Consider the following 15,782-nt stretch of genomic DNA (forward strand, 5'->3'; position numbering starts at 1 on the left):
TAGCGCTGTATACATGAATAGTCCAGTAAATGGTCGTATTCCCAAGTACGAATCTGCTCGATACCAATTGTTATGCTGAGCGTGTGAAAGAGTAAAATTATTGTACTAAAAATCACACTAAGTTCAATTCCTAGGAAAGAGAGGTGGATCACGAGGATCACTTAAGTACCAAGTCTTTCCTAGCAGAATATCCTTTATTGTAATTTAATAGCACAATAAATCACTACAATCACACTCACAAAATATGGAAAAATAAATAGTAAAGAACACCGAATTTTAACGAGGTTCGCAAATCTTGCCTCGTCTTGAAAGCACTACCAAATATATTTCACTCCAAAATACAAGTGAAACTTTACAAATAGGGAGAGAGAACAATGCCTTAAGTAGAGAATGGCTAATGTGGGATAATTAGAATGAGTAATGGTTAGGCCTATTTATAGTTGAGGTTCAAGGGCCACCTTGCAAAGTCCCTATACAATTAGGGACCAAAAATTGCTATTATTCCATGCCCAACACTAAATAAATATTTGGTGCCCATAACTTTGACCTTTCCAAGGTATGGGTAGGTATGGGAAAGGTATGGGAAGGTATGGGCAAGAAATCGGTATATTCTAATATATGCAAATATATAAATAGTTTTTTTTTTACAAAATTTTAATTATTTAATCTTAATATTTTTCTTTTGCAACATTAACCCATAAAATATATTCAAGTTATTAAAAATATATTAGATTTTTATTAATACATACATACAATAAATCCGTGCATTACATGGGCAAAAATTAGTTATCAAACTATAATTTGGCTCAAACCAAACTAATCCTAACTTAAAATTAGGTTAAGGTACTTAAAAGACTTTGTATTATGAAGATTGAATCAAATTAATCTCTCTATTATTAAATAGATCAATTAATTCCTATACTCTTAAAAAGAATCAAACAGATCCAAAGTACAATAGAGTTAACATTTACTGTATAAAAAGTGTCTTGATTTTTTTTCTGCTTTGGCAATTGCAATTCAGCTCCAAACAAAAAGGTTTGGTTTATAGAATCATAAAACTTTTAAAAATATTAACTCTGTTAAACAATAAATATTATTTATTTCAATTTGAAAATTTTCTAATAGTACAATAACTAAAGTAATCCATTTAATAGTAAAAGAACTAATAAGGTCAGATCCTATAATCTTAAAATTACTTTTTTTTTTTTTGGAAATACAGAGAATATAGGGAGAAGAAGAAACCTCGACCAGAATTTGGTGAGTAATTTTCAAATTTGAAACTTTAATTCTTTAACATATAGTAAGGGTGGATAGGGGAATATGAGGGTAGTTTCTTGGAACATTAGCGGTCTAGGAGAAGAGGTTAAGGTTGTTTGGGTGAGAAGATTTATAAGGAAAACGAGGACAATCTTTTGTTTTTTACAGGAAAGGAAAATGGAGGTAGTTTTCGAAGGAACTAATCAGGAGGTTTTGGCATGATGACAACTTTGAATTTAGCTTCATGACAGCTTGTGGTCGATCGGGTGGGCTAATTTCTATATGGGATAAGGATTGCTTTGAGTTTATTAGAATTCATTGTGAAGACTAAATGATAGTAGTGGAGGGTAAGTGGAAGGACGATGGTATGGAAGCGACAATGATAAATGAGTATGCATCGAATGCTTTTTCTGAACAAAGAGTATTATGGGGTGAGTTGAAGAAGCGACGTAAACAGTTTCAGTCTCCCTGGATATTGGGTGGAGATTTTAATGCTGTAAAAATTGAAGGCGATAGTGGAGGAAGGTGATTTAGGAGAAGTATGGGACCTTGGTGCAACAATGGAGATTCATGACAGTAAACTTAAAAGAAATGCCGATTGTGCTACTAAAATTCAATTTAAAATTTAACTACTAAAAATCAAAGCTCTTATAAAATAAAAAGTAAAAAAGTGCTCAAAACTTTGTCGTATTGTGTGTTATTTTGATCCAAATTTGTGAAAAGTAAATGCATCCTAAACTTATTCAAACAAAATGATTATTCTGTCTATTATTCAGTTAACTTTAATTGCATTTAAGATGTGTAACATAAGTGTGTTTTTTTTTAATTTAGTCCTTTTTCTAAATACAAGATGTATTTTATTCATAAATCATAAGATAATTAAGGTTTTTGAAATAGAGGGGTGATTGAATTAATCAAATTATCGATTTATTTGTACAAGCCCAATTTTGGGCCCTAAATACCCACACTAAACCCATTAAATCAAGTCCATTACAGCCCAAAACCCAATAGCAGCCCAATTCCAACCCTAAAACAAAAAAAAAAAAACCAAAACCCTAGCCTAATCAGCTGCTGGCCGCCTCTGACCCTTGTCCCATCCACCACCGACGTCTGCAGCACCACCCCACCATCCTCCAACTTGCACCATCATTTCACCTGCAAGCATTAAAACAAGAGTAGACAGAAAGCAAATGGCATGTAAATGGCTATTTAAAGCCAAAAATAAAACCTTTGTAGATTCGGTTCTTTTTGGTGAGAAATAAAAAAGAAGACTCAATACCAAAACTGAGATTAGAAAACATCAACAAATCGCAAGAAATAAAACAAAGCCCAAGGAAGAAATCAAAATTAGTAAGTCAAAGGCACAAAATATCCAATCAAGAGAAAAACATTAAAAGAAGAAACGAAAACATAGAATCAAAAATCAAAGGAACAAATGTGATTTCATTTTCTTTCGATTTGTTTCATTTTTCTTTCTTTTCTATTTTCCACGCCCTTTTATTCGCATATATACATATATTGTAAACAAAAATAATAATAGAAAAAAAAGGAAGAAGAAATATACCCTTTTTTGAAACTCCGGCCACCGCGTGCGGTGGCTGGCGACAGCGCCGATGGCAGAGGGCGCGACGGACAGCGAGGAGTGCTGGCCAGACCTAGGGCACCTGCAGAGAAAAAGAAGAGAAGAGAATTTTTTTTTTAAAAAAGCAAGAAGGAAATGAAAAAAAAAACCAAATGTTTGACTTATATAAGGGTACCAAACGGTACCGTTTTGGCCCTCCCCTCCTAAGGTGCAAAACGGCCCCGTTTAGGGGTGGAGCGGGCCAACTCGACCCGTCGACCTGGGATCCGCGTGTTTTTTAAGCGAAGGGGTTATTTGCGCTTTTGGCCCCTCCGCTTTTTTGTGCGTTTACAATCAAGTCTTTTTACTTTAAATTCGACCCTGAAACTTGTCCCACTTTTCAAATTGGTCCACGGCCACGTGTTACACTTTGAGCCGGGGGGAATATTACACTTTTAGTACCTCTAGGCCGTGTTCCTGTTGCAATTAGGTCGTTTCCTTTTTATTTCTTTTGAAATTTGTCCCAAAATTCGTTTCCCTTTTTATTTTCGTCCCTCTTTTACTTTTGCTCATTATTTTATTTCAATTTTAACATTATACATACTATTATATTTCATTATTATTATTATTATACTTATTATTTACTAGCCTTAGTATCATTCTCGTTTAATACTTATATGTATGTATGTTGTATAGTATATTAATAGTTTGATATTATTGTTTTCTTTTATTAATATATTTATATGTTATGCATGTATATCAATACTACATCATATATATTTCTTCTTCTAAATACAATGCATGCATATGTATATATATATTATATTTTTTAATACATACATATACATAGATATATTATGTACATATTATCATGTGTTTGTTTTATATATATGTATATAGATATATATATATATAGTAATTTTATTATTTTAATTTAATATTTAATATATTTGCTTTTCATATTTCCATATTATTATCATTATTATTATTATTTGTTATTTAATATATTATTATTATTGTATTTTATTACCATCATATTATTATATTGTTACACCTTTTACTCTTATTACTATTGCAACTATTGCAATTTTACTATTATTGTTATTATATTTTCCTCTTTTGTATTTACCTATACGTTATTATTATTTTTATATATTAACTAATTTAATACATATATTTAGCACATTTATTTTACTTATATGTCGTTACCCTATTATAAATATTTCATCATTTATTTTATTTATATCTTTCTAAATAATAATTTTAAACTTTAGGTTATTTATTATTTGTATTTTGTTATTGCTATTTGTATTTACCATTATTATTACTATTATTTTCATTTTTTATTACTATTACTAATATCATTCCTTTATTATTTTCTATTATTATTATCACTATTATTAATACAAATATTAATACTCTTATTATTATTTTATTATCATCAATATTATAGTTTTACCACCACTATTATCATTATCAACATTATTATTATTATCGTTTTGATCATTATTGTCATTTTGTGCTATCATGTTTTATATTTCCTTTATTTACTTATGTATTCGATCATTTCATTTTTTCACGTATTTGTTTATATTTACGTATTACTAACCTTACTTCTATGTCATCTTTTCATAATTACTCGTTATTATCACTCATTATTATACGTTATTATTAATATCATAATCGCTTTTATGTATTACTATAAATTACATTATGTTTTACTTAATGCCTTAAAATAATTCTTTTATAAAAATGATATTCCGTATTTGGTAATTCGAGATAATTGTACCCTAACTTACTGGGTTTCAGTTTTTCTCGTTTAACCTAAATAACGGACTACTCTTCTAAATCGCAATACGAGTTTTGAAAAATGCTTATTCTTGGAGATACGAGGTGTTGTGCCCTAACTCACCGGGTATGACATTTTGTTATCTCGAAATAAGATTTTTGCAAGTAAAGGCAATATTCGGAGTTTGGAAATTCGAGGAGACGTGCCCTAACTTACTGGGTTTCGATTTTCCTCGTTCACCCTGACTAACTGAATATCCTTTCGAAATACACAAATTTATAAATAAAGGCAAGCTTGTTCTCAAGTTCGAGATGCCGTGTCCTAACTTACTGGACATAGTATTTTATTACTTCGAGACAAGAAGGTCTTTAACATTTAAGCATTTTTTGCAAAAAGGGATCGTATTTCAAAGTCTTTCAAGTTTTCAAGTTTTCGACAACAAAGACACTCATTAATCAATTAGGTACCAATTTTGGGCGTTGTGAGGGTGCTAATCCTTCCTCGTGTGTAACCGACTCCCGAACTCATTTTCTGATTTTCGTAGACCAAAAATTATCGTTTTAATAAATCTTAACTTTTATTAAAATGATTAATTTAAGGTGACCCCACCACACCTCATCAAAAAGGGTTGGTGGCGACTCCCAGTTTTTCGTTTTCATTTTCAAAATCCAAGTCGATTCCCGTTTTACAAAAAAATGGTTACGACATTATTGATTCACTTCATTCGATTAAAAATACATAAAAGTAAAAAAAGAAGTTTTAGTTAGTCCAATATCTTATTCTTGACTGGTACCTTCAATAGTTCAAAAATTCATGAAGATAACAAAATATATTCCATAAAATACCAACATACGTAAATCTCCATTTTGTCTCTAACCTTCTCGTTGGTTGCACACACTCAATTTAAAAGGAGTTATCTAAATAACGATTTTTTACTTTCTTCCCTAAAAACTCAAACTTAATTGAATTCTATGACTCAACATCTCTTAATCACAAAGTTTTTTCTTTGATGGTTTTGTCTTTGATTTTTTTTCTTTTTCTGTTAGCCACGAAATCCAAGATGCACTGTCAACAAAAACATGTGCATAAATAAAATTCATTTTGCTTTCTTTAAAATGGTGATAGTGTCTATAATTCACTCTACTTTCTTTGAAATCTATAGTTACATTACCCATATTCTCAAACTTGATATTTTTAGCAACATCAAATTTTTTTATTGAAGTTATTATACCTATAAGTTTGCACATATAACCATGCTTTTTACTTATATTAATTGCTTTTTTTTTACTTAATTTATAAAAATCTCAATTTGCAACAACATATTATTCACATGACAACCAACTAATTTTTTTTATCTTTTGGTGTAATTAAGGTTTTTTTATCTTTTGGTGTAATTAAGGTAAAATAATTTTGATTATCTTTCATAGATTGAATAATCTAGAACATAAAAAGTTATGAAATTCTATTTTTAAAACATTGTTCAAAAGTTAACTTGTAACTTATTGGATCAACTATAGTAAAAGGTTATCCAATTATGAAAAGTTATAAAAAGATCATTATCTATAAGTAAATTTTTATTTCTGGTCATCCAACTATTCAATTTTGTCTTTTTTAGTCACCAGCTGGTTAACATAAAATAAAAGTAGCCAAAAATTCAAGATAGTTGGATAACAAAAAAGACAAAATTAAATAGTTGAATGACCATTTTATAAGTCTTTATAGTGAAATAACAAAAAAAGAAAAGGGAAAAAAAGTCATAGTCCGCATTTGCAAGGATAATTAAGAAGAGAAGCTTATCCCAACAAGACAGGTAGCAACAGTTATTGAAGAATGGAAAAGGGCCGAGGATTTGCTAGTGCCACACTCACTTAAAATTTCGAGCATACAACAATAGCCAGCGAAATCTAAGAAAGGTATATATGCACTAATAATTTGTTTTCAGCACATTTAGGGATAAAAGTAATATCTAATTATCTGAATTTGATAACTGCAATGGAGTTAAAAAATATATTTTTATGGGTTAATATACAACTTAATTATATTGATTTATATTAAAGGGATTAGATTTTTTTTTTATCATTTTAGAGGTCAGGATACAATTTTACCATACATTAACATGTAAAGTTACAATTTTTAAAGAGACCCAAAGTATAAATTTTCATTTTAGGGACCAGAGTCTTGCCTACCCCTTGTTGCCACCCCTCCTTGTAATTTATCTATTTTGGTCTTTAAACTTTTTTTTGTCTAAATTAATCCTAAATTTGATTTTTTTTTAATTTGGTCCTTGAACATTGGTCAATGCTACATCATTACTTGGATTGATACTTTTTAGATTTTATGTAAATTTTTCAAATGATGACATGGCTCTTTAACAAAATTCAAGTTTAAAGACTAAATTAAAAAATTTGTTTAGTTCAAAGACTAAATATTGTTTTACCCCTAATATTTGTTATCGTGTTTTAAAACTTCATTGAGTTTCTTGCCTGCTAAAAACGGGTCGATGCATGTCAGCGTAAGATACAGGTGGCACGCAATGTGTCATTGTTTGGTTATTTCGTTAGTCACGTTAGTTTTTAACATTACAAATAGATGCAAGTTTTAATAAAAATGACCAATTTACTTTTTGATCTAACATACAATGACTAATTTACTCTTTTATTAAAATAAGAAACAAAATACAATTCAACTCTTAATATAAGGACTTCCATTGTACTTTCATCCATTTTCACATTATTTTACCATATATATATATATTTACCATACGCCTATCATGTAAATGGTATAATGTCCAAATTGTCTGGTCTTACTCGGCATGGTTGATTTCATTTGTCAATTAATGATTGTGGATTGACAGCATCGACCTTTCTATGCACGGTGAGGGGACTACTTCTTTTCTGCCATTTTCACTATGTACCCATTGCATTCATTTTCTCTGCCCTACTGCTCCTCTCCACTGCACTGTCCAATTGTATTTAAAGACAATATGTATATATAGATTGTACATTTTCTTGATCCGTAGAAATCCAGATATCTAGGGGAGATGAATCTTATGATGAATTCTATTATCTGATTTCTATTTTACACGATAAATACTTGAATCTTATTCTCAATTATGTGTGCTTATCTCTTATTTTAATATTTTCTGAATATTAATTATTTTTGTTGTTTAGGTGTGTGGCGTGATGGAGTTTAAGTCAAATTGGAATTATGAGCAGTGGGGATGTTAGTGGAGTGATTTGGGAAAATAGAGGTTATCGAAATAATCTGGGTCTCTCCATCTCAAAACATTTCTCTGCAATTTTCCTATTCCCTTTTCTTTTTTCTTTTTTTGGTTTTCCATCCTTCTTTCTGCTGTCGCCCCTACATTACCTTGCTGTTGTTTTCTTGTTTGATTCCTCCTCTATTTCCAAGTTTGTTGTGGCTAGATAATTTGGCTTTTGCACGATATCGGTAAGCTTCGATTCTTGCTAAATCTTAACGTTTCTGGTTGCTATCTAAGAGGAGTTCCTTTTTGGCATTCAGGAGTTGATTAAAGGACTGTAAATCATTCCCAATTGATGATTTGAGTGTGTGGATTTCTCGATTCGATCAAAGGTAAGAGTTTCAACACATAATGGATGAACGTCTTGTTACAATTTCGTTAAAGTCTTGGCCAAGTTATTGAAAATGGGCTTTGGTTTGTCAATTTTTAGATTCTGGAGTGCTCGGGGTTGCATTAGGGTCGATTTGGTACCAAGTGTGTACCCGAAAAAATAGAAAACAAGGTTTCGATGAAAGTCAAAAATCTAACTGTCAACTCTACACGGGCGTGTGGTAGGCCGTGTGATCAATGAGGTCAGGCCGTGTGTGAAGGACACGGCCGTGAGATGGCCAAACAGGCCATGTGCGAGACACGGGCTAGACTGATTTTGGTCGTGTGGGCCACACGGCGTGTAGACTGACACGGGTAGTCCACACAGGCGTGTGGGACTTTGGGCCAGGCTGTGTAATCTACACGGCCAAGGCCAATTTGCGCAGTGTGGGCCCATACGGGCAAGCCACATGGGCGTGTGAGCCCATTTTTACTGAATTGATTGCTAAGGTTGCACGGGTTGCCCAAGTCGACTGTGAACCTACTGTAGGGTTGGTAAGCACTATTTAAACCCTTAATTATATGAACTGAGTAAATAATGGTTGAACTGTGCATGATAAACTGTATATATGTATGTCGGTTTATTGATATGTATATGTGTATGATAGTTGCATATAAGCATGACATCTATTATATGATGCATTGCATTGGGTGGGGTTGTTTATATTTGGAGGAAGTGTACTGAAAGGCTCTTTAGCCTAATATCTGGCCGCTTAGCTGCGAATTACTATTATCTGCCACATTCGTAACTACTTGAAATGTAGGGATAGGTGGGTGATTAAATCCCCACATGAAGTGTAGGGTTCGACGGAGATGGTGTGTAGAGGCTGGTTGGGTAGGACTTTGATACTGAATATTGCATGACTGATACTATTACTGTGATGGGCTAAGGCCCTACTGCATGTTTGATACTGTACTGAACTGGGCTAAGGCCCAAACTGTTACTAATACCGAAAAAGGGCTTAGGCCTACACTGTATTGACTGTGCACTGTGAATACTGGTTGTTTGTTTGTTTTCTGTAGGATTACACACTGAGTTTATGTAAACTCACTTTTTTTGTTTAATGTGCACAGGGAATCCCCAGACTTAGGCGGATCGCTGCGGTGGAGGACTCAGTGTTGACCACAGATTTTTGGACTTTCATTGGTTTTATATTTATATTGATTTTTACTTTCATTGGTTATGTTTTGGGTTGAAAATTGGACTAACAGACACTTGTTTTGATTTGGATTTTAATTTCTTTACTTTATGGATTTAAACTGCTAGTCATAGGAGGAATCCGGTTTTCAAACTATATATGGTTTCTCTAAAACACACAAGTACTTAAACTATTTTTAAGGCTTCCGCAATGAACCTCATTTTCAAAATCCAAAATAATTAAACAAGAGATGAAGAAAGATAATAACATGGAATTGGTTTTGTCGCAACAATTTAGTTTTCAAAAACACACTAATGTGACATTGCCAGATTCAGTCCCAACGTCTAGGCCGGGTTTGGAGTGTTACATGTGGAAGGTGGAAAGAGAAAGGGCCTTGGAAGGTAATTAAACCAAAAAGCTAAAAGTTAAAGAAAAAAATTTTGAAAAAACAGAATATGGGTGACGCAGGAAGGAAGAAAAGAAAAAATAAGTAAAGAATTTATTAAATGCCAAAGGTAACGTGTGTTCAATTGGTTGTAGCCACTAGGTATTTATACACACTTTTAGTGCTAAAATTTAGCTAATTTTTCCTAAATATTATCACTAGATAATTCCAAATATTATCACAAAGTATTATCACTAAATAATTCAAAATTTAAAAATCAAATTTAAACTAGAATTTAAACTAATTACAAAGTTGTAACAATATTAAAAAGATCTTTCAATCTTTATACAGCCACTTTTTAAAAAAAAAAATCAATCCTTCAATCTTTATCCAATCATCTTTAAATCTTCAATCTTTCAATCAAGCTCTCCTCTTTGCTTTTTGTTCCAATTTAGCCCTTTTTTGTAAGAGTTTGAATTCAGCACACCAACTTCATTCCTATAAAAAAATCCAAATTTAATATCATTTTATTTGATAATTATCCAAAAATAAATATATTAAATATACGAATTTATCTTGCTATCAATGCATGTCAACATAAGGTACATGTGGCACACAATGTGTCATTGTTTGGTTTTTTTCGTTACCCACATTAGTTTTTAACATTACAAATAGATGAAGGTTTTAACAGAAATGACCAATTTACTTTTTGATCTAACATACAATGACTAATTTACTCATTTATTAAAAAAAGAAATAAAATACAATCCAACTCTTAATACAGAGACTTCCATAATACTTTCTTCCATTTTCACATTATTTTACCATATATATATATATATATATATATATATATTACCATACGCCTATCATGTAAATGGTATAATGTCCAAATTGTTTGGTCTTACTTGGCATGGTTGATTTCATTTGTCAATGCACGGGGAGGGGACTACTTCTTTTCTTCCATTTTCACTACCCATTACATTCATTTTCTCTGCCCTACTGCTCTTTTGCACTGCACTGTCCAATTGCATTTAAAGACAATATATATATATATATATATATATATATATATATATATATATATATATATAGTACATTTTCTTGATTCATAGAAATCTAGATACTTAGGAGTGATGAACCCTATGATAAATTATATTATTTGATTTCTATTTTATACGATAAATACTTGAATCTTATTCTCGTTTATCTCTTATTTTAATATTTTCTGAATATTAATTCATGTTTAATGCGCTTAAATCGAGAGGGAAAAATCCCTGTTTAAGAGTAAATCTAGCATAATTGAGTGGAGTTGCATGCAATCTTAGAAATAGGACTACATAAATCTATCAGATTAGAGTCAAATCTAATAGGAGAATCCATAGATTGGGTTAATACAATAATAGGGGTTTTAATTAGAAATTTTTTTTCAATTAATTAACCTAGAGTCAGTTGCTCTTAGCCTCGAAAATGATATTAACATAATTTAGGGATTTTTACGGATCAAGATACCAAGTGAATAAATCTTTTAATTTAGATTCATAATGATAGATGAAGTCTAGGTCAATTCTTTCCTGGGTATTGTTCGCTTCTTAATTATTATTCAATCGTATTCTTGGTTTATTCTTTGTTGAGTTTTTTAGTTAATTAATTTAGTAAATTTTAGTTTAAACCAATCACTCCAATTTGTCGGTTAAATAATAGGAAAACAGTAATTACTAGTAATTTTAGTCCTCGTGGATATGATAATTTACTCACCATAGCTATACTATTTATCGATAAGTGCAATTGCCTTTGTTGTATTTTTAATTAATTTTGTGATACCATCATTAGTCTTACTTTTTTTTTTCTCTCTAATAGGAGCCACTCTAATGACTTTATCAAAGGATTTTGTTCCATTGGTTGCTCCAACACACCCTTTTTTTGTAATGAGATAAAATTAATATAGTCGATTTTGCATAGATTCCAATTATTTTGATTAATACACATTGTTTCAATAATAAATCGAAACGATAAACACAAAGACGGAAGGAAGGGGCAAATAGGAGCCTTGACTCCTCTAAAATTGAAATTTTTTTTTACGCTTTAAATGTATAAAATTATAAATTATAATGGTAAAATTGTATTTTTCCCTCCTAAAAATAACAAGGTTTTAATTTAGTTTTTTAAAATTATAAAGATATTAGTTAATACAATGGTTAAATTGTATTTTAACTCTTATCAAAATTTATAAATTAATTCTGATACCTCAAAAAAATTTCTGGCTTCACCCTTATTTCTACACTAGTAGAAATTCTAATCCGTGTCAATTGCACCAACCAAAACATTATGCACTAACTGGTATATAAATTACATTAATATATATATATATATATACTATTTCTTTTACCAACTTTAAACTTTAACTAGTTAAAGTTGAAACTTTAATATTTTAAGTAGAAAAAAATTATTTAACAAATAATCCAAAAATTGTTTAAGAAGACAATAGGGATGCAACTTACCTGGCTTCGGATCGGGATGGATTTTTTTTTTTTAAATTCTCCTAAACAAATTAAATAGATTAATCGAAAATCCAGAAGTTACAAAATTCACATAAATAACAAGAGTTTACAAAAAGACAAGTAAACAACACTTACTTTCGTTGATGCATGGTATAATATGTCTGCAAAGCACTAAAAAGAAGTTGAGCAATGGCAGCCAAAAATGCCCAAAACGACCAAGGAATCCTAAAATAAGTATGATACCATTGAGCTGCATGATTAATCCACATATTCTTACAATGATTACGTATTTTCTGTTTAACCCCACTGTAAATCATCGGACTTGGAACCAAATCAGTGTTCATCTTATTGAAAAGCTTAGCCACTTCTTCTTCACTCCCCAATCTGTTGTATAGTACGCCGGCATCTCTCATTTCTTTAACATCTTCGGCTTCATCGATCAATAAATCAAGGAAACACATATATGAAGTGACGGTGAAATCGTTGTCGAAATCCAGACACATTTCGCAAGCTATTAAGTTCATGGTTGAATCATCGACGGTGATCGGCGGTAAATATAATTTTCCGAAGAAGAAGATACGGTTGAAACTGATGTCGGTTAAACAACTTGTTTCGCTTGCTTTTAACCATATGCCAGCCTTTTTAAGCTCTTTTACGTTACCAATGGTGTGTGAATGGTAATATTTTGGTCTTGCTTCGTTTCTGTATTTGTTTTCAAGGGAACACGATAAACCACACTTATAGCTATCACCCCTCCGTCGTGGTGCTGCTTTTCTGAAAAAGAGTCTTACTCGTAGTAGATTCAATAAGTGAATTCACTCTTCTTCTTTTTGCTTCTTTAGCTCTTCTTCTTTTTGCTACTTCCACAACCATTCACCACGCCAAAATCTGTGTGAAGCTAAAATTTAGATTTTCAAAATAGATAATCCAACGATTAAGTTATTGATTTATAAATCTCAATTTATTTGATTTAATTAAATAAATTATTAAAAATATCAATTAGTTTAATTAAATTTTTTACCCTATTCATAAATATTTTTAAATCGGCTGGTTTAACAGTTTTCTCCGAATTAATGTCTTAGTTAATTTTCAATTCAAACCCATTCAAACAATATTAACTAAAATAAAGTTTGGATTTGAAATCATAATTTTTTATTTCTAAAAATGTACACTCAACAGGATAAATGCAAACCGACAGGCAGGGGTCGTTCCCAAGAAATAAAAATTTACATTTTAATCTTTTTAAAAATTATTAAATTATAATAAACCTTCGAATTAAAAAAATTGTTTAATTTAAAAAAATAAAATTATAAATTAATACTTGAAAAAGAAAATTTAAGGATCAGACTATACTTGTTAATCAAGTTAAACTAAATGAACTAATCAACCGAGTCAAATAGATTCCATCACCCATCTAGATATAAAAACCTTGTAACATTTATAAACTCCACAAAAATGATTCTTTATTTAATTCCCTAAATTACCTGTCCTCTCCTGGGTTTATAAGAGTATCGTCGATGAACCTTTGGATTGCTTTCATGAACTTTTTGCCATCCCCCGAGCTTGTAAGCAATTCAAGAACACGAAAAGGTAATTGGTTTTCCAACAAGAACAGATCCGAGTACACAAATGTCAGCATATCGTTTTTAATAAACAATTTACCATCATCATCATCATCATCATCATTACCGCGGTAACGCATGTAAACTGCTTGTAAAATTGCGCAGCCGTCAACGAAGAACATCCGAGCCAGTTTCTTGTTATCATTGCTATACTTCTCTAGTTCCTTTGGATCATAGCATTTCTTCAAGTCATCCATCTCTGCCTTCATGTTGTTGTACAGGGTATACTTATCGACGCCAATTTTTTTGATGAAATGTGCTGCTAATTTGAGCTTGAGCTCCTCGGACTCACGGAAGGTGGAATCATCGTGGTGGAGTGGGCCGATTGAGATCACTTTCGGCTTGAAATATTTCCGGAATTCTTCGTGACGGAAAAGGGTTGATGGGACTCTTTGTATCAAGGGTTTGGCTTTGGGGTCGAGAAGGTCGCTGTCGAAAGCTTCGTATAATGACAGGAGATTCCATAATTAGCTATTGCTGCAAGTGGAGTCCGTACCCGGTATTTGAATGATCGTCTCTCGGGGATTGTTGTTTCTGTCCTTGTTGATTGTTTGATCAGTGGAAACTGCACCGACGGTGCCGCCTCCTTCTTCCGTGGACGACATTTTCAGGCTGACGGTTCGAAGTAATTAACAAGGTGATTTTGTGAACTGTTTTTGGCTGAGTGAGTGATGCTGGAAAAAGGTGGCAAACATCTATGAAAGCTTCAAACGCGTAGTGTATTTGATCTTCCTTGAAATTTCATCTTTGGAATAACTGGGTTTCATCTCCTATTTTATTTTGTGTGGTACTTGTAGATCAGAGTGTTGATTAAATCACTGCTTGTCACGAGTATTCAGTGACAGAACACGTACGTGGAGGACAACGATTTGAGGGGAAATAGAGATATTATATTACGAATGGCAGAACTGGATATTGTCGTATTTGATTATAAAAAGGTGTCGGCTGGAATTTAATTCTCAATGAGCGGGTTTTTTATAAAATAACTTGAAAATTTTTATTAATTATAAATATGATATTTTGTTTATCATGTACGTAAATAATAAATAGTAAAATGGATGGAATTAAAGAGATTGGCGTGAGTCCTATTTACCACGTCAACCAATTATTGACTATTAAAAATAAAAATTACTTTTTAATGAACCTATTTCACGTCACATGCGGCAGAAAATAATAAAGTATATAGTAGCAGCAGTCAGCGAAATCTAAGAAAAGTATGCACTAATCAATTGTTTTAAGGGTTAATGTTTAGGGATAAAGTAATATCTAATTATCTGAATATTTGATAATAGGGACGAAGTTATAAAAAGTTTAGAAGTTGAAGTTGAATTATATATTTTATACAAGTTAAAATACACTTTAATCATATTGGTTTGTAATTTTACATATTTTAAAAGGATTAGATTAAAATTTATTTATTTTGGAGGTTGAGATGCAATTTTATTGTGTATTAACAAGTAGAATTATAATTTTAAAGGCACCCAAAACATAATTTTTCCTAGGTCAATTGAACATAAAAATTACTCAATAAGCTATGGAATTATTTTTTATGGCACTTATATACATATAGTACATGTAACAATATTTTTGTTAAAAAAAGCAATTTGACTCTTTTTTTGAAAAGTTAATGGCTAAATTTAGCTCAAATAAAAAAGAAAGAATAAAAACTAATTTGACAGAAAATATAAATGTTGAAGGTTAAATTTATAGAAATACAATTTAGGTTCAAGTAAAAATATATGTATCGATTAATCTAGAAAGAACTAGACAAAATCCACACATGATATATGCATATAATGAGAGTGAGACTCACACATCAAAATTGAGAATAATATTAGAGAACCTAAGTATTCAACAACCCAAAACTTTCCCCTTAACCTAGAAGCTAAGTCCCTAT

General features: G+C 31.1%; 1 protein-coding gene across 1 annotated transcript; it reads right to left on the reverse strand.

The window, feature by feature from the left end:
• Positions 1-12,329: 12,329 nt before the first annotated feature.
• Positions 12,330-14,761, reverse strand: LOC108472685 (uncharacterized). Its single transcript, XM_017774236.2, has 2 exons — positions 13,748-14,761; positions 12,330-13,151 (listed from the first exon to the last, which is right to left on the reverse strand). The coding sequence occupies exons 1-2, from the start codon at positions 14,092-14,094 to the stop codon at positions 13,121-13,123; spliced, it is 378 nt and encodes a 125-aa protein (XP_017629725.1). The 5' UTR covers positions 14,095-14,761; the 3' UTR covers positions 12,330-13,120.
• Positions 14,762-15,782: the final 1,021 nt, after the last annotated feature.

The sequence above is a fragment of the Gossypium arboreum genome, chromosome 11 (assembly GCF_025698485.1).
Source record: "Gossypium arboreum isolate Shixiya-1 chromosome 11, ASM2569848v2, whole genome shotgun sequence".
Lineage (NCBI taxonomy): Eukaryota > Viridiplantae > Streptophyta > Magnoliopsida > Malvales > Malvaceae > Gossypium > Gossypium arboreum.

Excerpts from the sequence above, each read along its gene's own strand:
- LOC108472685 (XM_017774236.2), bottom strand. The coding sequence starts at position 14,094 with ATGAAGGCAGAGATGGATGACTTGAAGAAATGCTATGATCCAAAGGAA. Across the intron at positions 13,152-13,747 it reads ATAAACCCAGGAGAGGACAG|ATTTTGGCGTGGTGAATGGT; the intron begins GTAATTTAGGGA and ends AGCTTCACACAG.